The 26,380-nt window shown below is 55.9% G+C and overlaps 1 protein-coding gene and 1 long non-coding RNA gene across 8 annotated transcripts in view; one reads left to right on the top strand and one right to left on the bottom strand.

Moving 5' to 3' along the window:
• Window positions 1-26,380, bottom strand: part of LOC128764743 (potassium voltage-gated channel subfamily H member 1-like) — a 49,748-nt gene that overhangs the window by 10,549 nt on the left and 12,819 nt on the right. For 5 of the 7 annotated variants that reach the window (XM_053874814.1, XM_053874811.1, XM_053874813.1 and 2 more), the window contains 9 exons: window positions 21,680-21,786; window positions 20,607-20,735; window positions 15,611-15,729; window positions 14,869-15,261; window positions 11,300-11,326; window positions 7,710-7,867; window positions 5,877-6,148; window positions 3,228-3,427; window positions 2,546-2,798 (listed from right to left, as the gene is read on the bottom strand). In XM_053874814.1, the coding sequence (XP_053730789.1) occupies window positions 2,546-2,798; window positions 3,228-3,427; window positions 5,877-6,148; window positions 7,710-7,867; window positions 11,300-11,326; window positions 14,869-15,261; window positions 15,611-15,729; window positions 20,607-20,735; window positions 21,680-21,786 (1,658 nt within the window). The remainder of the gene's footprint in view (window positions 1-2,545; window positions 2,799-3,227; window positions 3,428-5,876; window positions 6,149-7,709; window positions 7,868-11,299; window positions 11,327-14,868; window positions 15,262-15,610; window positions 15,730-20,606; window positions 20,736-21,679; window positions 21,787-26,380) is intronic. The other 2 variants (XM_053874812.1, XM_053874815.1) reach the window with 1 other exon arrangement.
• LOC128764750 (uncharacterized) lies at window positions 7,070-15,580 on the top strand. Its single transcript, XR_008415796.1, has 3 exons — window positions 7,070-8,077; window positions 9,676-9,807; window positions 11,906-15,580. It is a non-coding gene; the product is annotated as an uncharacterized LOC128764750 (long non-coding RNA).

Below are 26,380 nucleotides of genomic sequence, written 5' to 3'. Positions count from 1 at the left end.
TCCACTGACAGTGAGGCAGTGAGGTCAGTGCATGTCACTCTATGTCAGTGGTTTTCCACCTTTTTCTAGCCACAGCAGCCGTGGTTCACGCCACCACAGGAACCTGGGCCGAAGCACACTTGTGCTTCAAGTCCGGTAGAAACTCCCTGTTCACTGGTGAAACACTGCAGCTACTGACACTGGCTTGTTCTGTTGCCAGGCTGTTTGCACAAACACATGGCAGAAGATGTCTTTGTTTCCCATGTGTCCAGAAAGAGGCGGCAATATGGCTCAATAGATCATGGTTCATTGATGTGTTGACTGACTTGAAATCACTGTTTGGATGGGATCACTTCTCTTTTGCATGATGTGACTGTAGTTTCCAGACAAATCCTTGGCTTCTCTGCCTGAACTTGCTTCATAACAACAATGATTCTTTCTCTCTTCACATGTCTTTTGTTGACAGTCCATGAGCATCAATACAGTTTGGAAGTGAGACAGGTCAGGTTAGCTCTGTTAGCTCTGCACTGCAGACAGTCTTTGGCCTGGTGGCGGCTCCCACAAGGATCCCTCCCTCCATGGTTCTGTGGTGAAGGTGTGTGCTCCAGTTAGAGGCGCATCAGCTTTAGAAACAGCTGGAAGTTGTTGAAGCATGTGAGCGGCTTCTTGGCTGTGAGCGTGTGTGAAGAGGAGCGCGGCGCACCACAGCAGCGCTGCTTTGACTGAGGGAGGGATCAGCATCAGCATCAACACACTCTACAGTAGAGTGGAGAGAAAGAATGGCAGCCAGTCCATGGGATCATCTCCTCACCTTGGTTGCTCCTCAACACCTTCTCACTGTCATGACTTCATGGCATCATATGGCCCGCCTCTGTCTCCGGACACATGAGGTGACTCTGGGTCATTTTCCCACGCCACACCTGACTCTCTCTCACCCCGCGTGAAACACGCTGCTCTACCTCACTGCCTTTCTTCGCTGTTATCAAAGGAGGCAGTAGTTTAGGAGGAAGGACTGTAAGGTGAGAGGAGAAGGAGGTTGGAACATCAGCAACATGACTGACGGCAGCCACATGATCCGCGCAGAGCCCCATGACTGAGGCGGTTCCTGCCCAGGTCAGAAGGTTTCCATCCTCCAACCCAAGTGAGAGCCAGTATTTACGCTCCACTTTCTTCGGAGAAGGTCGAGTCCCTGCAGAGTCTTTGCCTTTCAAACTTCATCAATTCATCTGCTGAACGATCGGCTGCAGAGTAATTGATGACCTGCTCTTGAGAGGCCATGGAAACATCTCGGCCCGGGTTTGGGTCAATAACCCGCTGGAAGGTCTCTGCAGCAGTCGATGGAGTGTCAGCCTGATGGTATTAAACCAGCGGGAGCCTGCAGTGATAAACAAGTTAGGACTATGGATCCAAACCTCATTAGCCTAATGCTGCTGTGTGGAGCGGAGACGGAGCAGGTGCTCGCCCCGAGATCCAGCCAGACAGATCTGGAGGCCCGAGAGTCACGGCTGCTGCTGCTTCAGGTCCAGACCCACACCTGTGGTGGACCGACAGCTCCTGACCACTGCGCTCTTCCAGTGACTCATCAAACTTTCAAGCAAGCGTGGCTCCTTCACACAGCAGGAGGACCTGAGCGTGCAGCAGCTGAAGCTCCGCCCACGCTGCGAGGACAGAGACTTGTCTCCCAGTCCTGATGCTCCAGGGGCCAGGATTGTTCCAGACGGGGACAGTAAATGAAAAGGTCTGAGTCATCACCAAGAAGATTTGCGTTTCTTTGAATCAGATTTTAAAGTCAAATCAAGTTGAAACCGGGGAGCTCAAGCACCGGAGAGGAGCTGGAGCTTCATGACTCAGCCAGGCTCCCCCTGCAGGCGCACACACTGGGAGGACCAGCGAAGCCGTCGCACAAAGACCGTCTTATCAGTCCAACGACAGGCGGGCTGAAGCGCCTTCTCACTTGTCAGTCTGAGGAACCGTGTACTTTGCCTGGAGCTTCCACAGGAGACGGCAGAGAGGTTTGACCCGACACTTGATGCTGTTTTGGTGGCTCCCCACTTGTGCTCAGCCTCCGCCGAGGCGACTGCAGCAGCAGCATGAGGGCAGCTGCATGATGGGCGGTTGCAATGTTTCGGTCGTGGACACACCTGGACCTTCAGAGGAAACATCTGCCTGGACTGACCGGTGCTGGTGACCACTGAGCCTCACCGCGAGGCCCTCGGTGAAGAAGAGGCGCCATCACACCAGTCGCTGCCCCCGCGACACTGCGGGGTCACAGCCGAAGAAGACGTCCAGATCCTGCAGCCTCGGATGAGGACACTCTCTCACACCAAATGGATTCTGAGTGAAACAAGCATTTTACGAGCGCAGTCTCTCTTCAGAGGAGCAGTGGAAGCGGCGCGAGTCACGTGCGCTCAGCATTCCTGTCTGGCTAGGCACGACTGCAGTTGAACAAGCAGCAGATCAGATGTTGGCCTCTGAAAACACGTGTTCGGAGCCAGGTCCTCGCAGCCTGCAGGCACACACTGGAGCCAGACACCTGCCTTCAGAAGGTCAGGACTCCTCCACCCACCTAGAATGGCCACCACCTCGTCGTCCTGGATGACCTCCAGTGACCCCGACACCACGAAGCAGAGGCTGTCCACGCTCTCGCCGGCGTGGTAGATCAGGTCTCCGGGAGCACAGTGGATGGTCTGGAACTCCATGGCCAGCGCCCGCAGGCATCCGTCGCTGGCCAGGCGGAACGCCGGGTGCTCCTTGAAGACCTTCCGGTTCAGATGGACGCAGATGTCCGCCCTCATGTCTTTTGGGCAAATCTGCAGAACCTGGACAAACAGAGGTCAGAGGTCATGAACAGCGCAGAGGTCGTTTCCCAAACCGAACCAGAGGAGAAGCTGTTCTCCTGGTCTCCCCGGTGTGTTCACAGGGTTCTTCTCCCACTCAGGGAGAATCTGACCGGGCCTGACCTCCATCCTGAGCTGGAGCTCAGCAGACTCATGGTGCTCCTGGCCTCCACTGAGAGGATTCCCAGCTGCTTTTCTTCTCAGCGACTCTTGTTAAGTCGGGATTAAACACAAAGCTGAGAGCTTTTCTGTGAGAGCCGCAGCGCCGAGTCAGCGTCCTCCGCTGGACCTCCCTCCCACAGCGAGGTGTCCCAGGTCAGAGGCACCTCCAGACAACTCATGACTCAGCAGGTTTCCAACGTCACCACAGGCGGGAGGGAAACATGGCTGACCACGGCCGCGGCTCCTCACCTTCTCGGTGTCGATCCCTCGTGACATGGACCAAGTGGAGGCGATGTAGTCCATGACCCGCTCGCTCAGGCCTTTGGGCACCTGGTAGAGCTTGAGGAAGTCGCGGACGCTGTTGAGCATCTCGTGGTAGCGGTTGGTGTTGGCGTACATCTGCTGGAAGATGGTGGTGACGTTACCGAAGATGGTGGCGTACAGCAGCGCTGGCGGGAGACACAGAAGGCGCAGTGAGGAGCGGCGGGAAACAGAGCGACAGTCCTGATCTGCACCACATGTGAGCTTCCTCTCAAACGCAGCGACACCTAGTGGTGGCACCAAGAGGCGGACTCAGGCGTCGCGCCTGCACACAGCAGAGACGCTGAGGGAAGGCGTCGCGCCGAGGAAGGGGGCGCTACAGATACTGTGCCACGCTGACAGCTCTGATCTGAAGCCACGCTGACATGACTGATGGAGTGACATCAGAAAAAGCCCCGCGGCAGAGCCAGTGTGTGACTGAGGTCAATAATCCAATGCCAGAGTCTCATTGAAGTTTGATCTCTCCACGAAGATCCAATTCAAACCGCAGAGGGAAGATGAGGAGCTCACGTTGATAGGTGCAGCGGCCAAAGTTGCTTCTGCAATACGACCCCGGCCTGGGCCCCTGGCCTCCTGATGGAGGGCCCCGGGTCCAGCAGTGGCCCGACAGAGTAGCGCAGCAGTGGTGAGAGCCAGGAGGCGTCAGAGGAGTGAGTGAGGAGGCAGCGACAGCAGGGAGAGGACGACAGAAGTGCAGTAGTACTACAGCATGGGGGGTGGGGGGCAGTGACTGATGGGTCTGGCCTCATCATGACAAGCTCACGCCGCAGAGACACGGGTCCCTGTGCAGCGCAGCTTTGTTTCGTCTCGCTGCCTGCTGAAACCCAAGTTTGAGGCGCCGCTCGCGACAGCTGCTCAGGAGGCAGTTACGCGAGGGAAACTTGCTGGGTTGCTATAGCAACAAGACGTATGTACAGTGCCCCCCTCCAGGCTGCCAGCACCGACCCAGAGCGGCGGCTAAAAATAGAACACTGTCATCTATATTTCATGGCGGCTACAGTAGAGCGTCAGACGTCATATACTGTACACTGAGCACCGCTGTCTGCTCCGCGGGTCGACGGCGAGGCCCAGGAGGCCGGGTGGGACCGGGGAGAGCGGACCGGAGCGGCTGGGCCGGCAGCTCCACGTGATGGCGTGACGCGGGAAGACGAGCCACGCGAGCGGAGGACGCCTCCTAAATGTTTGATGTGGCAATGTGGGACACGCTGCTTCCTCCCCAGCAGTTTACACGCTTTTATCCGCCATTAGTGAAGACTCCAGAATTAGAAAGGAGACCTTGAGAGGCGCTGGGGTCCAGGCATCTTCAGTCTCGTCCTCCTCCTCCTCAGCCATGGGAGTCACAAAAACTTCAGTCTTCCTGCTCTTTCCTTCCACCTCAGAACTGGAAGCTGAGGGGCTGCGGGGCCCGCACTGATCCTCAGGGGCCACAGTGGGGGTCCCGTTTCTGCACCAACCCACCAGCACCCACAGCTTCACCAGCATCTGAAGGCAGAAGGTGATGGTCACGCTACCTTACACTTGTCCCAGCCCGAGCTCGCAATCCAAGAGGGCGTCCCTGAACGTAAACAGGAAGTGGAAGTTTAGAATAGAGGAAATCCACCACAGGAAACAAAGGCAGGTTTGAAGTTGCTCTTCCTCCTGCAGGTTGAAGAGGTGGCCCGCTTGAGAACAGCTTCCCAGGACCTCGTAGTCTTCCTTCCCGACCGTGACCCTGGAACTGTGGTGTCTTCCAGCCTGCAAGCGAACAGCCTGGACCGCAGCGTCAGTCTGCCGCCGCTGGTCTCAGCTGCCTCCCGATTGGTTCAAGTGTGTGAGCTTGATGGGTTGGAACAGAAGCCTGGACCAGCGGATCAGCCTCTCTGGTTCACACGTGGAGACCGTCCAGCGGTCACCTCGCCTCGCCAACTCTGGCCGGTGAATCCGACCTGAAGGTCTGGGACATGCAGCTGCGAATCGTGGCTGGGCCACAGGACGGACCGCTGCGACCCTCAACCCGCCCCCGACCCCCAGATCAGCTCCCACCCAGGCCTCAACACCACGCCGACTCTGTTTCCTCCTTAGACACCGAGAAAACTCACTCCAACTCGTCCGGGAGCTCTGATTTGGGCTCCCCTCCGCCAGCCTGAGCTCACGCAGCCGGAACATTTAGAGACGTTGATATGAATTTGCTTTTGTTAAACACCACTTCTACGTGTAAATATTTCATCAGGCTCCGAGAGGAAGGGCGGGAGGATCCAGCGCGGGCGCCGACTCTCCGAGGAGCCGCTTCATTATTTCCTCTTCCCAGCGTTTGAGCGAGAACAAGTGAGGCGTCATGCTCGGCTCCGTCTCAATAATTCAGCAGCGGCTCTGCCAGCAGGCCGCAGTAATGAGAGCCACGACACGTCACCGGGCCGGAGCTGCAGGTGGAAGTGACAGGATCCACCGGAGGCTCGGTGCCTTGGAACACGCCGCAGCGTCATTAACAGAGGCGTCGCCGTGAGAGCTGCCGTGTTCCGGGACGTCAGACTCGCCGGATCACCTCACGTGAATCATCAGCCACCGGAGCAGAACGGCGAGCAAGAAGGCGCCACTCACATCCGATCATCATCATGGCCACAGCGAAGATCTTCTCGCCGTCGGTGGTGGGAGCGATGTTGCCGAAGCCGATGCTGGTCAGACTGGTCATGGTGAAGTACAGCGAGGTGATGTAGACCGAGTCCTTGTTGGGGCCGCCCTCCCACTTCCCTGAGCCGCTGGCGTTGAAGCGGTACGGCGTCCCCACCGTCACAGCCAGCTGGTACAGCCAGCTGTCCCGCCGCACAATGTTGGTCTCTTCGTCGATGACCTCGTAGTCGCCGATGCTGTACCTGCGGGGACGGACAGGACTCAGCAAACACCATGGAGAGGAGGACCAGGGCCGGTCACCACGATGAGACACGTACCCAACATACCATGGCCCACACACCTCCTTCCCAAATTCTTGCCTTCCTCCCCTCCCTCTCTTCCTGCCTCCCTCCATCCTTCACACATCCTTTCTTCCCTCTCTCCCTTCTTGCTTCCTTCCATTCCCTCATCCATCCTTCCTTCCTTATCTCCTTTCCTACCTCCTTGCTTCCTTCCTTCCATCCCTCCCTCACTTCTTCCTTCCCTTCCTTCTTCCCTACCTCTTTCCCTCCTTCTGTTCATTCTTCTGTCCCTTCTTCCTTCTTTCCTTCCCTCCCTCCCTTCCTTCCATCCTTCATTCCATCCTTCCTTCCCTCCCTTCCTTCCTTCCCTCCCTCCTTCCTTCCCTCCCTTCCTTCCCTCCTTCCTTCCTTCCTTCTTCCCTCCTTCCTTCCTTCCTTCCATCCCTCCCTCCTTCCTTCCCTCCCTCACTTCTTCCTTCCCTTCCTTCTTCCCTACCTCTTTCCCTCCTTCTGTTCATTCTTCTGTCCCTTCTTCCTTCTTTCCTTCCCTCCCTCCCTTCCTTCCTTCCATCCTTCATTCCATCCTTCCTTCCCTCCCTTCCTTCCTTCCCTCCCTCCTTCCTTCCCTCCCCTCCTTCCATCCCTCCTTCCTTCCCTCCCTTCCTTCCCTCCTTCCTTCTTCCCTCCCCTCCTTCCATCCCTCCTTCCTTCCCTCCCTTCCTTCCCTCCTTCCTTCTTCCCTCCTTCCTTCCTTCCCTCCGTCCTTCCTTCCCTCCCTCCTTCCTTCCTTCCCTCCCTTCCTTCCCTCCTTCCTTCCTTCCTTCTTCCCTCCTTCCGTCCTTCCCTCCCTCCCTCCTTCCTTCCTTCCATCCTTCCCTCCCTCCTTCCCTCCCGGCTCTCAGAGGCAATGGTTAGATTCAGACGCTGCTGTCTTACCAAACCCTTCTCCCCACTAGCTCCTGCTCCATCTTCCTCCCAACACACCAACGGTGGCTTGTCTCACGGCTGCACGTCTGTCCAGCGTCTGCTGTCATCAGAGTTGACTCAACTTTCCCCCCAAACTCCGCGCTCCACCGTTGCCATGGCAGCACTGAACCCACACGGAGGGAAATGACAGCAGCTATTTTTATTGCTGCGTGGCAGCATTGCCTTCCCCTCAGTCTGGAGCCAGTAAGAGCTTGGAGCACGTCTGAGGTTTGGGTGCCAGACGCTCGGCTAACTGCTCCACCACGTACGCGTGATGCTCATTAGACGTAACATCATCATCCCCATGGTGAGACTCGTCACACGGATCCACATCAGGTTAGCCTCACTTTGCTCACAGTCAAGACGACGCGTCTCTTGCTCAAACTCTCTCATGCTTTTATCTTGAAAGGGAGTTTTCAGCAGAGGAAGCGTGTGGAGCTTGTTGTCCAGGAAAAGCTTTGATTCACTGAAATGACTCACGGCTCACCATCATTCTGATTCATCTGTTTGAATCCCCTTTGGTTTCTTGCGAGGGACAGCGATGGGCGGGGCTTACCAGATGCAGGCCAGCCAGTGGGCGGCCAGGCCGAACACACAGACCAGCAGCACCAGCACCGCCGCTCCGTACTCAATGTAGTGATCCAGTTTCCGAGCCACCCGGCCCAGACGCAGGAGTCGGACCACCTTCAGGGAGCTGAAGAGGCTGCTGATGCCCTGAGGAGAGAGAGAGAGAGAGCAGTCACACGACCATCAGATCCATCAGCCCTCACACGTTCGTGTGGAGGTCTGTCTCTTCCCAGGTCACAAACCCGCCATCGCCTCTGCTGTTATGGCAGAGAGCAGAGGAAGGTCCACGTCACAAACCAGACCCTCTTCTGTCTACATCCAGTCCAGGAGCTGAGGACCAGCTCAGCTCTCGCTCAGGTCACATCTCTTCACACACCCAACTCTTGATCTTCTCAAATCCTCCTGGATGTTTGAGTGTCAAAAGGTCCAAGTCAAATCGGTGTCATAAAGAGAGGAATGGGACCTTTTCAGTCTCCTGACTTCCTTCCCCCCTCCACCCTGCCTGCCTGATCCTTTGAGCAAAACAAACTCTCCTCCTCCTCCTCCCCCTTCGTCGTCCTCCCCCTCCTCCTCCCCTTCTCCTCATCTTCTCCTCATCCTCTTCCTCCTCCTCCTCTCCTCCTCTCTCTCTCTCCTCCTCCCCTCCTCTCTCTCTCTCCCCTCTCTCCCTCCTCTCCTCCTCCCCTCCTCTCTCTCTCTCTCTCCTCTCCTCCTCCCCTCCTCTCTCTCTCTCCCCTCTCTCTCTCCTCTCCTCCTCCCCTCCTCTCTCTCTCTCTCTCCTCTCCTCCTCCCCTCCTCTTCTCTTCTCTCCTCTCCACCTCCTCTCCTCCTCCCCTCCTCTTCTCTCCTCTCCACCTCCTCTCCCCCCTCTCTCCTCCTCCTCCCCCCTCGTCGTCCTCCCCCTCTCCTCCCCTTCTCCTCATCTTCTCCTCATCCTCTTCCTCCTCCTCCTCTTCCTCCTCCTCCCCTCCTCTCTCTCTCTCCCCCTATCCCCCCTCTCTCGCTCTCCTCTCCTCCTCCTCTACTTCCTCCTCCTCCTCCTCCTCCTCCTCCTCCTCCTCCTCCTCCTACTCCCCTCTCCTTCTCCTATTCCTCCTCCTCTGTCCTCTTCCTCCCCCTCCTCCTCCCCCCTCCTCCACAGCAGCAGTGATGCCTAGCACCTAGCATGATGTGGGTGAGGAGCTGAGGGCGACGGGTGGCAGTGAGCATCACAACAATCATTGCTGCAGCTCCCTGATGGACACGGGACAGAGTAATGACTCGGTGGTCAGATGGAGATCATCGCTCAGTGGAAAACTTCAGGTCTCAGCCGCAGCAGTGAGAGCAGGTCGATAGCTCCACTGTGAAGAAGGCTCCGGTGTCTGTCGGGCCTCAACCAGATCAGGTGTCAGAGGTGCCGTGCTCCTCAGGCTGCTCCCTGCAGCACAGGAGCTCCACTCACTCTCCCTCTCACACACCATTGTGGCGACCTCTCCTGGCCATCACCCTTTCCCCAGCCTGTCCCCCTAAACCCAACCCTCCAAAACACATGGCTCACCTGAACCTGGACTCTGAACCAGATTGGACCCAGTTAGAATCACAAGCTTTAGAGGTTTTAACCCCCGACCAAAATGTCCTCACAAGACACTAGCAGCCGTGGGAAAACCAACCTTGCTTCTGAAAAGAGTCTAGTACTGCACTCCTTCCTTCATTCCCTTTTTCCTTCCTTCCTTCCTTTTCTTTATCTTCTGGATTTGGTTGCTTTCAAGATGCTCAATTCACTCATTCATTTCGACCCCAATAAAATACATGAATAAATAAAAGATGAAATAAAGGGCCTTTTCAAATCCTTCCTTTATTCTTCCAGTATTTACACTGAGAATCCTTCAATACAATAAAGATATTTGAGGCATCTAAAGTCATGTGTCCTGTGAACACTCCTCCTTCTTCACTGCTTCTGTCTTTTGGCTTCACAGCTCCTAACGTTGGTGACAGGAAATGCACTGGTGCTCCCTGATCCAGAGCCAAAGACGCTGAGAGGGAACTGTGTGGGGCCGCCTCGGAGGGAAGCCTGAGACGGGCCGGTCTTCAGAGGCCCAACATCAGAGGTGAATTACCGTCGGAAAGTCTCATCCACAGTCTGATATCATCGGATCCAAATACAGCGCAGGGTCTGAGGCTGACGTTCCATCACAGTGATGGATGTTGTCGGTCCAGACAGGGAGGATCGATGCGAACGTCAGTGAGGAGCTGAGGGATGGGATTCAGCCGCCGTCACCTGACATAAACAAGACCATGGTCCGTGGGGCGGGCTCTGCTTTCTCTCTAGTCTGACTCTTCAGCTCACTCATCACCCAGTCACTGGGGTCCTCGTACCCTCCTCGTCTCTGCTGTGTCTTGCTGTTGACAACACTGCAATACTTCCAGCCACCCAGAGCCTCGCTTCCACCCAAACTGTCATCTGAAGCTGTGATCCGATTTATTGCCCAGCCACTTTCTCATCCTTCCTGTCAGGTTTTAGCATGCCATGCCATTAATCGGGCAGCAGGTGGCAGTGGCCAAAATTTGTGCCCATAGACACCTGACCGTGCTTATTTCAGTGGTCCGGTTGGGTCAGGTTCGACCTGGGCTGGAGTGGTCACATGACCAGAAGTACTAGAAATGAATGAGGAAGTCCTTTAAATCCAAGGAACCGTCAGATCAGACCTGAACGATGACCCGCTCGGCTCCCCTAAAGACCTCGGATTTATGGGCTTTTTAAGACACCCATGTTTCAGGGACCAAATCTGAGTTCTGCAGGCGGTTTCCATGAAATGCTTGGAGCTCTCTCATGGGAGACACTGGCCACTGCTCCCTCCCTCTGGTGTCGAACAGAACCATCTTCCAGCTTGTGCAGGATGTTGGTGATGGCTGAGCAGGACCACGGTCACATGACCCGGGTCTCCTCCGGTGAGGCGGCGCATGAGAGTCACCACCCAGACAACGCCAATGACTGGCGTGTTTCGGGCTGAACTTTTGTTTGAGCCTGGGCTTGTCGCCGGCGTCTGTTGCATCAGAAATGAATCACAGCTCGTGAAGTTTTAATGAAGCTGCCGCTCGTTTATGCGCACGTGGCACCCAAACAACAAAAACAAGTTTTGAAATTACTCGCAGAGACGTTTGCTTTGTGTACTGATGCTTCTGCTGCTGCACTTTCATTGTGGCTGAAACGTCAGAGTGCGAAAGGAATGGCCCTGCGTGTGTGTGCAGTGCTTGTTTAGTGACACTTGTGGGGACCCATCCTTGGAGACACACCAACTTTGGGGGACCTTATGGATTCATTTGGCAGGAGCCCACAAGGTTAGGCCTCAATTTGAGGATTAAACCTTCAAACTAACTAGGCCCCAGTCTGGTCCAGAGTCCTGGTCCAGGTGAGCCATGTGTTCAGGGGGAGAGGCTGAGGATAGGGTGACGGCCAGGAGAGGTCCCCACAAGGATAGAAATGTGTGTGTGCGTGTGTGTGTGAGTGGAGAGGCAGGGTAAAGCAGAGACGTCCCCACAAGGAGAGCAATGCAAACAGGAGTGTGTGGAACGGCTGTATCTCATCACAGTGAACCCTACTTGAGTTACAGCTCGGTGGTTCCAGTTCTTCATCCGGTGGCGTGCGTGAGTGGAGGTGGGGGGTGGTGGTGGGCGCAGGCGGGGAACATGCAAACAGAAAGGAGGGATGGAGAAAAGAAACCAAAATCAGACACAACATCAATACAGCAACAAACAGAACACACTGAAGTGAGGAGAGCTAGTGAAGCCTGGGTGTCAGGGACCGGGCTCATGGACCGGGTGGGTGGCCTGGGGGGGTTGGACCGGGTGGGAGGACTGGGCTGATGGACCGGGTGGGAGGACCGGGTGGGAGGACCGGGCTGATGGACCGGGCTGATGGACCGGGTGGGTGGCCTGGGGGGGTTGGACCGGGTGGGAGGACCGGGCTGATGGACCGGGCTGATGGACCGGGCTGATGGACCGGGCTGATGGACCGGGCTGATGGACCGGGTGGGAGGACCGGGCTGATGGACCGGGTTGGAGGTCACAAGCACATGTCTTCATTCCTTCACTGCCTCCCATTCTATGACTCTTTTGACCTCAAAACCCAGTTGGTGTGTCGCACCACACATGTGGAGCTCAGTGGTTGGTGGTTCTGATCTGATGAGCTCCCATATCATCGCCCAGGTCTCCTGGTCCTGCCATGACACGGGGTCACAGGTTCAAGCCTGTGCTTGGAGCGAGAGTCTGGGACACCCTGGAGCTTCAGCTTCAGACCAGGACTCCCACACCTGCAGGCTCCAGCGAAGCCTGGTTGGATGGGCTTCCGCCGGGATTCAAACCCAGGACCTTCATGCTGCGAGGCTGCAGCGCTACCCACTGCTCCTCCAAGCTGTGAGCTCGGGGGGGCACGACTCCAGTGGAGAGAAGGCTTCACAGAAGAGGAGGTTGAGGATGTTCATTATCCACCCGGCCTCTGCTGATCTGTTGCTGGGTCATAACAAGGTTTATTACACGTCATAAGGTGTAGGTGTAGGTCATAAGTTGGAAGGAATGATCCCACCTGCGCTCACTTTAAAATCCCCCGTCTCTATAACCAGATGAAGTCAGAAGCTTCTTCTTCTGCGAGGCCTCGCCAGCGCATCATGACGTGTCATGGAGGCACTCCAGATGAGAGCACTCGGCTGGGTGGGACTCACTGCCCGAGTGTCTCCAGCCCAGCAGCAGCAGCAGGTGTCACATGACAGCAGCTGCTGAAGCGGTGAAAGACTAGACCCAGTCAGAACTGCAGGAGCAGCGTTTGGACCTGCTGACCAACCAGCGCTACTTTTCCTGAACAGGTCCGTCACACCTTTGAATGGCGCTGCCTCCGCGCACACGCTAACACACACACACGCGCTGACACACACACACACTAACACACACACACGCTGACACACACACACAGACACACACACGCTGACACACACACACACACACACACACACAGACACACACACACACTAACACACACACACATGCACACACACACTAACACACACACATGCACACACACTGACATGCACACACACTAACACACACACACGCTGACACACACACGCTGACACACACACAGACACACACACACAGACACTAACACACACACGCTGACACACACACACACTGACACGCACACACACACAGACACACACACACACAGACACACACACGCTAACACACAGACACACACACACACGCTGACACACACACACACTGACACACACACGCACACACACTGACACGCACACACACTAACACACACACACATGCTGACACACACACAGACACGCACACACACACACGCTGACACACACACACCCAGGCTTCGGTGTGATAGCTGCACTGCTTAACGCCAACACAGCATTTTTACAGTCAGAGCCGTGCACACACTCCGGGGGGAGACGTGGCACGGTGAGGCTCACACACGCGCGTGTGCGATGCATCAATGTAATGAAAGTGCAGGAGCCAGAGGCTCCATTTAATCAATGTGCCAAGTGTGTGTGTGTGTGATTGTGTGTGTGAGTGTGTGAGGTTGTGTTTGCAGGCAGGAACATGGATCACGTCCAACAACATGCTGCGCCGTCGAGCGCCGTGTTTCCGCTCCCCACTTATCGATACCTGCGTCCTGCTCAGGAAATTAGCATGGAGACCTTCTGTCCACCGATTTAGAGTTTGTTGTTTGTTTACCAAGACGTGACGCCAGCAGCAGTTTGTTCCTGACTTTCCTCAAGGTGAAGTGAGTCTGACGGCAGTGTGGGGGCGGAGCCACAAGTGTGGAGAGGCGGGGACACGCATCAATTCACCTGCGGATGTTTTCAGACGAATCTGAGCACAAAGTCAGGGAAGCAGCACGAGACAGCACTCCAAACTACAGAAACTCCTCTCTAAATCCAAACTATTGTTTGTGTTTGTTTGGTTTACCTGCTCGCCGTGACAGAAATGAGCGTTTAAAAATGTCATTTTTCAGCCTGATCGGCCCCAATTTCTTCACGAGTTCAGCTTAAACAAAGAATGCGTAGAAAGAGAAACAGTAAACACTTTGGCCAGATTCGTCCGCAGCTGTTTTCTATTGAAAAGTGACTGGTCTGTGGAGGAGGAGCTCAACGCTTGGTCTGATCGCAGCCCTGTTGGCAAATCCACGAGAATGTTGGGACTATCCGAGCACATGCAGCAGGAACAGGACCGTCACAGTCACGGGTGCATTAGCCACGGCTATGGTTAGCGACTGAGCGTGTTCTCCAGACGGTGCACACCTGAGTCAGGTGTCCGCCCTGCCGCCAGCCGCTGGTGGTTTGGGGGCATCAGCCCTGTGTTGGTTCAGTGCCTTGAAAGTGTTGCAACGACGTGGCGGTCCTGTGATGGCTAATTATAGCGCCGTTTCAAACGAGCACAATCTGCTGATGCAAAACAACTCCAGACCAAACAGCGCCAGCAGCTGATCCGCGCCACAAACTTAGAACAACCACTGCTTTAGCTCTGGTGTTGCCATGGTGACGGCTCCTGCTCAACATCATCCCAGCCCAAAGATGCCGACACCTGAAGCGGCTGCAGATCTGAAAACAATCCTGGTTCGGACCCACTCCACCCGCTCTCTGCACAGGGACCCCTCCTGGGTCACACATCAATCCCGACGTGCAGGGAGAACAAGTGGGTGGAGCTTTCTCTGCTCCCCCTGCGTCAGCTGTGTGTGTGTGTGTGTTGGCTGGCTGTCCAGGGTGTCCCACCCCTCCCCCCTGCTCGAGTAGTCTGACTCGCTTCCACTGAATTCCTGATCATGGAGGAGCAGCAGGCAGCAGAAGACGAGTCCAATCTTTCCTGAGCAGGACCACAGAGCTGGTACCGAGCTTCAGAACCACACGTGCTTCATTTCGCCGCTGCTCCGGCTCACACTCACAAATCGATGATATACTGGCGGACAAATGAGCCGGGTCAGCGGGCTGGCCACTGTACCGCTGGCTGTCTCTCCTTGGTCGACTCTGAAGCACCTGTTTCACCAGCCAAGGCGGAGAAGTTCCCCTCCTCCGCCTCCAATCCCACACACACACCAGCTCAGATGCGACCATCGTCCAGGAGAGCAAGCAGCTGGGTGGACCTCAGCTGGAGCCACTCACCTCGTCCACGTTTTCGAAGGCGTTGATGACATCATAGGGCAGGCAGGACAGCAGGTCGATGACAAACCAGGTCTTCAGGTAGTTCATCCGGATCAGCTTGGGGTCGGAGATGACCTCGCCCGCCGGGCCCACGAAGGTGGTGTGGAAGTTGAGAACGATGTCCACCAGGAAGATGACGTCCACGATGCTGTCCACCACCAGCCACGTCACGTTGTTCTGCTTGGTCTTGAAGGAGACGTTGTAGGGGACCATGATGGCCGTGTAGAAGGTGAGGATGAGGATGACCCAGTCCCACGTGGTCTTGAAGAGGCAGTAGTGCAGGATGATGTGGGGTGGGGTCTTTGGGGTCTCCTGCTTGTACTGAGGTAGGATGTCTGAGCCCAGCTGCAGGACCTGCCGGGAGACAGTGGCTCAGTGGACTCGACACCATGGCCCCGGCCGGACCGCGTGACAGGGAGAGAGAACCGGAACCTCTGTCGTAATGTTAGTGATGACTGAGAACTTCCTCAAAACACTGTATCAGATCAGCTTTGTCCAGGACCCCCGTTCTAACCAGTCCCCAGCAGGCAGTGGAGACCTCAAGAGGAGGCTCTGCCCTCCTTCTTGGTGTCAGGGTCCAGGTCGCTCTGCAGGCTGGACAGAGTGAGGAGGAGGTTCTCTCGTGTCTTCGCAGAGCGCTCGACACATGGGTCCTCCGAGCTCCCCATCCATCCCTACGTAGCCCTGGAGCGCAGGTTCTCACCTCAGCTAGGCGCGAGTGCTTGTGGACGTTCTCTCCTTTGTGAACGGTCGGCTGCAGCTGCTGTAGAACTCCTCTGCTGCTGGTCAGTGCTCTGGTCAGACGGGCGAACTTCCCCCAGCCTGAGGAACACACACACACACACACATCACAGAAGCCCAGGGTGAGGAGCGGTGCTGCAGTAGAGGCTGAGACATCACCAGGTCCACAGGCGTCCGCAGCAGCGCTCAGCTCTAATGTCTGTTACTTTGGTTCCTCTGAGCTAAACTGGTCTGATGCAGCCATCTGGAGTCTTCACTGGACTCCTCCACACACACTGACGCGAGAGACGGAAGCAGAGGATTCTCTGGAGCTGCCTTCTGCTGCTCTGAGCGAACAACACGTGAGGAACCGCAGGAGCCACTCCACACACATCAGTGTTACACTGGACTCAAGTTCAGGAGTGAGCAGGAGGATGGAGGAGACAGGTGAAGGCCATGGAGTGAGCAGGAGGATGGTGGAGACAGGTGAAGGTGAAGGAGTGAGCAGGAGGATGGTGGAGACAGGTGAAGGTGAAGGAGTGAGCAGGAGGATGGTGGAGACAGGTGAAGGTGAAGGAGTGAGCAGGAGGATGGTGGAGACAGGTGAAGGTGAAGGAGTGAGCAGGAGGATGGAGGAGACAGGTGAAGGTGAAGGAGTGAACAGGAGGATGGTGGAGACAGGTGAAGGTGAAGGAGTGAGCAGGAGGATGGAGGAGACAGGTGAAGGTGAAGGAGTGAACAGGAGGATGGTGGAGACAGGTGAAGGTGAAGGAGTGAGCAGGAGGATGGAGGAGACAGGTGAAGGCCATGGAGGAAACACAGAAGAATGAAAGAAAGCCAAACACATGCTGAGACGAAGATGTTCCTCACCAGCGTGGTGGGAAAGGTCCTCACCAAGTGAGTCGCTGAGCTCCACCAATGACTCTCCAGAGAGATCCTCCCACTGACCATGCTGATAACTTGTACTTCAAGCTCAAGATTAAGACCCTGTAACCTGGCTCCAAACTAACCACCACATCTTTTATTTCCTGTCTTCACCCGGTGACATGTCAGGTCCTGGAGAGTCCAGGAAGATGGTGTCCCCTCAGATGGACAGGAGGAGCAGGGTGTTTTTTTGTTTATCAATCAGAGAATTATCGTTATGTCTGTTGGACGTCAAAGTTGAAGCAAGAATGAATTACGGACATGAACATGACAGAGATGCTAACATGCTAACGTCGCCTCTCCAGTCTCCTGCTGTATAAACAGATGCGTCTCCTTCAGTGGCAGCACAAGAGAGTAAAAGGATAAACAGCACGTCATCTGGGACGAACTCCAGCGCCACCTCCCTGTCTGAGCACTGCGGTGCTGAGCGTGAACAGTGTTTGTGGTTAACAGATTGTGACAGTCTGAAGTCAAAGATTAAATAAACACGTCCCACGCTCATTACGCCTCCCACTTTTCAATAAACCTTCTCACCAGGGGGCCCCTGCCCACCTAACCATCACACACACACAACTGTGAGTCATCTGCAGCAACAGCCGGGAAAATTACAGTCAAGGCTGATCAGCAAGGTAGCAGACACAGACTGGCCGCAACATTACGACCACGGCGAGGGGAGGCTAACTGGGTAGCATCAACAACCTTCTGGGAGGACAGCTGCTGGAGGCTGGGGAGAGGGAAGGATTCAAGCCAGCCCACATGTAAGCAGGGATCTACAACACAGGCAGAGGAGATGGAGCTTCTCCAGACGCAGAAGCAGACGTCCGCGGCGGCGTCCAGGTCGGGTTCTGAGGGTGACTTGCAGTGAGGTCCAGGAGAGACGGTTCTCATGCGACTGAAGACCCACACCGTCCACTCTGGACTCCACTCGACTGTTAGCTTGGTCGCAGCTGTATCCGCTCATACACAGGCCGCCCATCATGCCTCTGCTCAACCCTCCAGCTGCCCGTCAGTAAACAGACCCAGAGTCTGGGCCGAGCGCTGGAGAGGAGTCAGCACTCTTTCTCCATCGCGCCAAACCCAATTTGAGCCTTAATCACGCTCCCAAAACAGATGCTAACATTGGTGCTAAGTGCTGACACGCGTGCCTGTTCCCCTCTTTTAAAGCTTTTAGGGGTTGTTTTTAAACACACACATTCTTTCACTGAAAAAAACAAGGACCATATTGCAAGACCTGAAATCATGTTGGCACCAAACACTGCGCTGGTTCAGCATCAACCTGCTGTAATGCCACTGTTACATCACCCAGACCTTTCTAGCCACAGCAGCCGTGGTTCACGCCACCACAGGAACCTGGGCCGAAGCACACTTGTGCTTCAAGTCCTGTAGAAACTCCCTGTTCACTGGTGAAACACTGCAGCTACTGACACTGGCTTGTTCTGTTGCCAGGCTGTTTGCACAAACACATCCAATGTGTCCAGAAAGAGGCAGCGATATGGCAAACTATATCATGGTTCATTGATGTGTTGACTGACTTGAAATCACTGTTTGGATGGGATCACTTCTCTTTTGCATGATGTGACTGTAGCTTCCAGACAAATCCTTGGCTTCTCTGCCTGAACTTGCTTCATAACAACGATGATTCTTTCTCTCTTCACATGTCTTTTGTTGACAGTCCATGAGCATCAATACAGCTTGGAAGTCAGACGGGTCAGGTTAGCTCCGTTAGCTCTGTGAGCTAAAAACAGCTGGAAGTTGTTGAAGCACGTGAGCGGCTTCTTGGCTGTGAGTGTGTGTGAAGAGGAGCGCGGCGCACCACAGCAGCGCTGCTTTGACTGAGGGAGGGATCAGCATCAGCATCAACACACTCTACAGTAGAGTGGAGAGAAAGAATGGCAGCCAGTCCATGGGATCATCTCCTCACCTTGGTTGCTCCTCAACACCTTCTCACTGTCATGACTTCATGGCATCATATGGCCCGCCTCTGTCTCCGGACACATGAGGTGACTCTGGATCATTTTCCCACGCCACACCTGACTCTCTCTCAGGGCTCACTAGTGTGTCGCGGTGAAAAACGCTGACCTAGACCAGAGATGAGCCGTCACTCCTGAATCACAACGCAGCTGGAACGTTCACTTAAAATGGCAGAACCTTTGCTGCTATTTCTGAAGACGCTGGGTTTGTTAGCTCACACTGATGTTCAGACCACGGGCGAGTGACAAGTGACCTGAAAACTGCAGAACACTGAAGAACAGAAGGTGAGCAGCATCACCTGGTACATTCTCATCTCAGCCTCTTTGTACAAACATTAATATTCTTCCTCCAGTGGCGGCGCAAGACAAATGTATCAACGTGTGTCATCAATCTTAGTCTCACTTAAATGAAAGTTAAATCCGATTTGCATCTCTGATTTCACCTGCACCGGTGCAGCGGGACCTGGCTCAGCCAGCTGATGGAATTAAAGCTGAGGCGCTCCCTGCGCTTCTCGTGTTGCAGAGGCGTCGACGCGCCCACAATCTCATCGCCAGCATGACTGCAAGATGAGGCACAGACAGAGTCAAAGTTTGGTCAAGCCAGGACGTTAGCATGAAGTGCCCAGCAGGGGCAGCAGCGCAGTGAGAGGGGGAAAGCGTGATGAGGTCATCACCTCCATCGTTGGAGTGACAGCGTGAGCTTCGCCCGCCACTGTTTGAGCCATGAAACCTGATCACCTCCTCCTCAACTGACCAGGAGGGACCAGCAAGGGTCCAGAGATGAAGTGGTGGCCATGGTTTGGACACATGGAGAGAAAGGAGACAAAGTGTTGGAGATGAAGAAGAGGAGGGCCACCAAGGAAGTGAAAGTCCAGATTTGAGGAGTCCATGGTTTGTTGACCGTTGGTCTCATCACCTGTCGTGCTGTGCATGTGACCCACAGCCCGGACAGGAGCAAACAGGAGCCTCAAAGGTCAGACAGGCTGACAGATCTGGGTCCACAGTGGCGTCAGGATCACGCCTCACAGGGGGCCGGAGTCACACGTCAAATGAAGCACCCCCCACAGGTGCGAGTCCCTGAGCTGCTGGAGAATCAGGTCTGTGTCCAAACGTATTAGAGTAGTTTGATTTTGTTCCAAGTTTTAAACTGAAGCTCAATATTTTCTCGATGAAAGTTGTGCCCTTGATGCCAAACCTTCCTCACATATGTGTGTATAAGAGACTCTCATCCGAGAATCCAAGTCTGATGAGGTTCCTCGTGGCAGGGAGAAGTCCCTCACTGACATCACAGATGTCACACCCCTGCTGGAGCAACTTCCCACGCACTTTGCTTTATTTGCTCCGGTTGGATCCAAGCTTCCATGAGCAATCCATGAGTGTGAGAGAGGCAGGAGGGTCGGTGAAGATGAGGGAGGAGAAGGAAGAGAGAGATGTGGAGGAGAGGAGGAGAGTGCAGGCAGGGCGTCAGTCAGGGAGTGAAGGAGGAGCGCCGCCATGACGTTTGCTCCACAGCCAGGAAGCAGAGGGAGTAGAGTCAGAGCTGGAGATGCTCAGCCTCTCACCGGGGTCAGACCAGGAACCAGTGTCTCAGAGGCCAGACCCAGCTGTGGAGGAGGGACATGGTGGACGGAGAAGCACCAGGCAGGTTGCGTGACGAGCGAGGACGACTCGCTCTCCCTCCTGCGTCACCAGCACCAGACCAAGGAGTCAGATGTTCCCTCGCGCCTGCTGGGAGGTTGAGTCACACATTGACTGTTTTTGTTTATATTTGCTGGGCTTTTGTGATTCTCCTGTTCCTGAAGTAGCAGCCGCCCACAGGCGCCTGCAGCCTTTCACCTGTTTCCCACGCGGTGTTACTCCTCTCCTTCTGCTGCGGAACACTCTCCAGCTCCACGTCTCATCAGCGCTCGGCGCCGTCTCCCGCCATTATCCCTCCAATTAGTCATTTTAACTGTTGGCCCAAACCCACGGGCCGTCCCACCGAGTGAGCGATCGTCGGAGCGGAAGCAAAGCCGTTCATCTTCGGCCGAGGAAGTTCAGGATCAAACACATGAGCCAGCTCGCCGTGAGCCCGAGGGCACCCACCTTTGGACGAGTCGTCTTCGATGGGCTGCTTGAAGGCCGTGATGTCGCTGAACGTGCAGAGGAACAGGACCACCTTCTCCTGCTCGTTTCGGATGGGAGCGATTTTCACGAAAAACCAGACCGGCGTTCCTGGAAGAGCCAGAAGAGCAGAGGGTCAGGGGAGCGAAGATGTGAGGGCCACACACTGAAGACAGTACACACGCGCTCCACATGGGAACCTTCACTATCGGGGAGCAGGAGGGTCGACACCTCAACACTCGTCGGCGTCACAGCCGCAGCAGGAAGAAGAAGCAGGACAGTTTCCTGTCACCTCAGCTTCTGGGCGAGGGCAGCATGGGCAGCTCAAACCAGGGTTAGGTAACTCGTCCATGGCACTCTGGGAGAGTGGAGCCGCTCTCAAAGCTTCACCTGAAGAGGGCACTTGACTGGGCTCCTCAAGATATGTTGAGGAAGGTGCTCAGCTGATGCCAGTAGCAGCAGCGTCTCAGCCACCAGGACGGCCCGGTTCTGTTCACCACCTGAGAGATGTGTGTCAGGACGGAGAAGGTCTCCTCACTGCTCCATGCAGATGATGTGGACCTTCAGAGCGAGACCTTCAGTTCTGACCCATGTGTCTCATGACAAGCTCCACCTTCTGAGGGACTCGAATGGAACCGGACGAAGAGAAGCCAGTGGAGGTCTTCAGGCCTGGTGTGGCACTGGAGGGGGTGGCGTGGGCCGACTCATGACCGCTCGCAAAAGAGAAATAAAACAAAGGAAAAATCCAGAACAAAAGCAGGAATGTGAAGATCTGTGTCAGAGAAAACCAGGCTGAAGACCATCATGTATTTGAGGTCAGCGTGTCCCCTGAACCGGAGTGAACACTGCTGATCTGGATCTCTCTGGAGATGAACCTCCACATCTCCACCTGCACGCGCTCATTTCTGCTGCGACTCAGCCAATTAGCCGACTTCCACGGAGGTAGCAACACCCTGCTTTCCTTTGAACCTCACGCTGCGTTCCAGAAGCTGAATACATTTGCATGACAAGAGGAAGCAACACACGCACACAGAACGGACACTTGCTTCACTTACTGTTCTTCTTGTACATGAGTATTTCGAAGGAGTTCATCTCGTAGTTCTCGAAGGTGAGCCGGACCTTCTCCGTGGTCTCCTTGTCCGTCAGCTCGCCGTACATGAAGCTGCCAATCAGAAGAGGACAGGTCCTGAATATTTCATCCAGCAGCGCAGCTCACACTGCGGATGGAGGAGCTCTGCTCCAGTGTGGAGCCTCTTCAGAGGGACACAGAGCTTGGCTTCAAATGACGCTCAAATGACCACGCACTCAGGCTGAGGAGCCACCTCAGCCGCGTGGGTTAGATGGTGAGAAGATGGACCTGATAATGAAGGAAAGGAATTACTGTCAAAAGACATGGATCATAAAAAGAAAACACAGAGAGATTGGGCCTTTCTCTGGCCCCAACAGTCGGAGGCCGTGAGACGTGAGCACAGACCTCTGGAGTCTCCAGTCCCGCTTCAGACGTCTGATACAGCCAGTTCATTCATCACCACTGTGGACTGACATAACCAGGAGGCTCCGGCGGCCCAGACCCGTCCAAGCCTGAGCTGGACTGAGGCGTCACCGGTCGTGTTGCCAGGTCTTTTTTCCTCCTGGTTTCAAACCACTGACCTTCTCCATGAATGTTTTCACAGGGACTGTCGAGATAAGCTTCACCAGGACTGACCACAGGGGCCCCGACTCAACACAGACCCTCCACCGTCCCAGATGACTCCAAGAGTCTCAACATCTGTGTCACCAGCAGCTGAACCGTCCTGGGCAGAGTAAAGAGGAAGAGCAGCAGGCCTCTGGTCACCGCCCCCCGCCCTCAGCAGAAGCCTGCGTGTCCCCGAGACAGCGCCATGAGGAGCCCCCCGGAGGCTTCCTGGGCAGAGGCCAGGTTATTAAAAATGCAGTGGAAGTCGATGAGAAGTCCTGCAAATGCATCCTGACTCAATGACGCTCTCAAAAACAAATTAAATCCAGAGTCGGGCCGAGCCGCTCAGCTAACATTTAGCCGCCGCCGCGGCGGAGACATCCATCTCACTTTTCTCATTGGTGCCACCCTCGGCAGCAGCAGCAGCAGCAGCAGCCTGCTCCGGCTAAATATAACTGCCTGGGTTATGAAATACAGAAGAACAGCTCCATGTAATGAGATGGGATTGTGGTGCTGCGGCGTAATATCACTGACAAACGTCCTGCGTCTGGCCGCAGCGCTGACTCCCACACTGCCGAGGGTCGGCCGGCGCTAAGAACAAGCCACTCATCATGGACGGGACCTTTGATGAAACAAGCCATCACAGCCGGTCAGCTGGATCAAACGCCTCCCTCTCGTGTCTCAGAGACTCCTGGACCAGCTCCGGGTTATGGTCCAGACCAGGCTGCGGGGAGGACGCCTGCCCTGCAGGAGACATGGTCCACGCTGCTCCAGACTGCAGATGCAACTTCACCAATGAAACACTTTTCCACCAGGCGTCAGTCTCAAATGTGGAGAAGAAAAAGGCTCCGTTTCTCATCGTTGGAAAAGACACATCTGCACCCAGACGTTTGTGATGGCACCTGGGAGCAGCTCACACACTCATCTCCGGCAAATACAGCCTTCATATCCCCTCTTTTATTTCTCAGGAGAGTGAGCGCTCCTCATGGAACAGTGAGCTCCAGTGAAGAAGGAACAGGTTTCTTCTCCACTGACTCCACACTCCATCTCCTCAGCTGACTAGCGTCTCCTCTCTGGGGTCTGAAACCCAACCATCCTCTCTCCTCTGCGTGACTCCAACATTTGGAGCCAGCACCAGCCACTTGAAGAGAAAGCAGCTCCTCAACATCAGCCAGCTCCAGTAGTTCCCTTCAGATGGCAGCTCTTCTAGTTGCTCTTCCTTCCACGGGGTGGATGTAGCGCTGTCACTGGTCTGAACCGGAGGACAGGAAGGAAACACGCGGTGCAACAGCACAGTCAGCGCTTCATCTGACTGCTCTGATGTCACCAGGCTTCATGTCTGGAAGGCCAGAAGCTCCAGAGTCTGGGAAAGTGCAGTAGTTTATAGTCAGGTCAGGATGGGTTTTTGTTGCGCCGCGTAGATGTTCCTGTGCTGTATCAGCTGTGCACACGCGCCAAGCTTAGAGGGAACGTTGACTACAACTAATAACTATTTTCACCCAAAAGAACCCGAGAACTAAGACTAAAACTAGCTGCCACAACTCGCCTGGTACTAAAGCAGCGGCTGAATCAGACATGGCTGAGGATCAAGTGGCTCCAGCCTCCTCAGCAGTCCAGCTCCACACAAGTGTGCATCACTGCTGCAGCGGCGCCGGAGCAGGAGAGGAACCTTTCCGTTCTCAGGAGGAGCCGCGCCTGGTGGTGTGAGGGCCACCGCAGTGTAAGCGAGACACTGCACGAGCGTCCCGTGTGAGCACGACCGCGGTCGACCTCCAGCGCAGGAAGAGACGATCGGGCAGGTGATCAGAACCTAATACTCCCCTGGAGAGGCCGAGTGCCCGGGAACTGAGACGCGCCTGACACCACAGCATCACGGAGCCTTCTGCTCCCGCCGCCGCCGCCGCCGCCGCCTTCGCTCCATCATGCCTCTGGGCAAGAAACTTTGCTGAGCTTGATCCGGGACTTGACCTCGTACCTCGCCGGTGCCATGCGCGGAGAAGTCGGGGGCCCGGCTCCGTCAGCGACGGCCATGATTGAATCAGAAAGGTTAGTGGTGCAGGCGATTTCCCCGGGGAGGGATGCACTCAGGCTCCTGCGCCAGATTGTTTTCTGCTGATCGCGACATAGTAGAGACAAGAAGCCCCTGCCACCGGGGCCACGCCGGACCGTTCAAGCAGGCTCTGCATCTCTGGCGGCAGGACTCCAAAATAAGGCGTCACTTATATGAACAATGAGTGTGAGAAGAAGCAAACAGGGGCTGGAGGTGTCGCTCCGCCTGATGCCAGCAAGTGAGCCAGGGTCTCCTGTGGAGCCAGAAACAGAAGGCGAGAGCAGCTAGCTCCACACCACAAGGCGCCGCGGCGGAGCTTCTGCAACAAGAGGAGCGGCCTCTGCTCTCCCTGCTGACTCAGAGCCCAGACCCACCACAGGCAGCAGGTAAGTTCACTCTGCATCTGAATGCAGGAACTCCGGGAAGGTTTGGCTCTTCAAGGAGCGGCTTGTGCTTCAGATGGACCCGACCACCCATGAAACTGGGTCCTGAGCTGAGGCCCCGCCCCCCTCAGACCATCCACCGTGAAAACAGCAGAAACCAAAATGGAGGACGGAGAGACGTTCAAGTGTTCACCACAGTAACCAGACGTCACCCAAGGTTAAGGGGGCGGAGCCGCCAGCTCGCTCCACGCTCTGAGAGTCGGGAAGTGAGTCACACACACCAAGTGTCCTCGTTATCACCCACCGACAATTAGCCATGACACACGTCCTGTCATGGCTCCACGCAGAGGGAGACAACACACATTCGCTTTCATTCCCGCAGGTCTCCGTACCGTTCATGACACATGTGACCATCGCCACTTCAGCAGCATTTGAAGGGGCCCGAGTGTGTTTTTTCTCACGCTCACAGAGCAGCTTCTTTGTTCACCACCGGGTGCTGCGACAGGGCTGTCGCCGAACACAAGCCGGGTCTGTCGCCGAACACAAGCCGGGTCTGTCGCCGAACACAAGCCGGGTCAGTCGCCGAACACGGGCCGGGTCTGTCGCCGAACACGGGCCGGGTCTGTCGCCGAACACGGGCCGGGTCAGTCGCCGAACACGGGCCGGGTCAGTCGCCGAACACGGGCCGGGTCTGTCGCCGAACACAAGCCAGGTCTGTCGTCGAACACGGGCCGGGTCTGTCGTCGAACACGGGCGGGGTCTGTCGCCAAACACAAGCCGGGTCTGTCGCCGAACACAAGCTGGGTCTGTCGCCGAACACGGGCCGGGTCTGTCGCCGAACACGGGCCGGGTCTGTCGCCGAACACAAGCCGGGTCTGTCGTCAAACACAGGCGGGGTCTGTCGCCGAACACAAGCTGGGTCTGTCGCCGAACACGGGCCGGGTCTGTCGCCGAACACGGGCCGGGTCTGTCGCCGAACACAAGCCGGGTCTGTCGTCAAACACAGGCGGGGTCTGTCGCCGAACACAAGCTGGGTCTGTCGCCGAACACGGGCCGGGTCTGTCGCCGAACACGGGCCGGGTCTGTCGCCGAACACAAGCCGGGTCTGTCGCCGAACACAAGCCGGGTCTGTCACCGAACACAGGCGGGGTCTGTCGCCGAACACAAGCCGGGTCTGTCACCGAACACAGGCGGGGTCTGTCGCCGAACACAAGCCGGGTCTGTCACCGAACACGGGCCGGGTCTGTCGCCGAACACAAGCCGGGTCTGTCGCCGAACACAAGCTGGGTCTGTCGCCGAACACGGGCCGGGTCTGTCGCCGAACACGGGCCGGGTCTGTCGCCGAACACAAGCCGGGTCTGTCGCCGAACACAAGCCGGGTCTGTCACCGAACACAGGCGGGGTCTGTCGCCGAACACAAGCCGGGTCTGTCACCGAACACAGGCGGGGTCTGTCGCCGAACACAAGCCGGGTCTGTCACCGAACACAGGCGGGGTCTGTCGCCGAACACAAGCCGGGTCTGTCGCCGAACACAAGCCGGGTCTGTCGCCGAACACGGTGTACACACCTGACATGAACCACGCACGGCAGACCATGAGAAGGGGACAGGAGCGATTTACCATGAAAGCACGGGAGGAAGACTCAAGCC

The sequence above is a fragment of the Synchiropus splendidus genome, chromosome 9 (genome assembly GCF_027744825.2).
Source record: "Synchiropus splendidus isolate RoL2022-P1 chromosome 9, RoL_Sspl_1.0, whole genome shotgun sequence".
NCBI classification, from domain to species: domain Eukaryota; kingdom Metazoa; phylum Chordata; class Actinopteri; order Syngnathiformes; family Callionymidae; genus Synchiropus; species Synchiropus splendidus.
The sequence above is the reverse complement of the archived record's forward strand: the minus strand, read 5'-3'. Positions and strand labels throughout refer to the sequence as shown.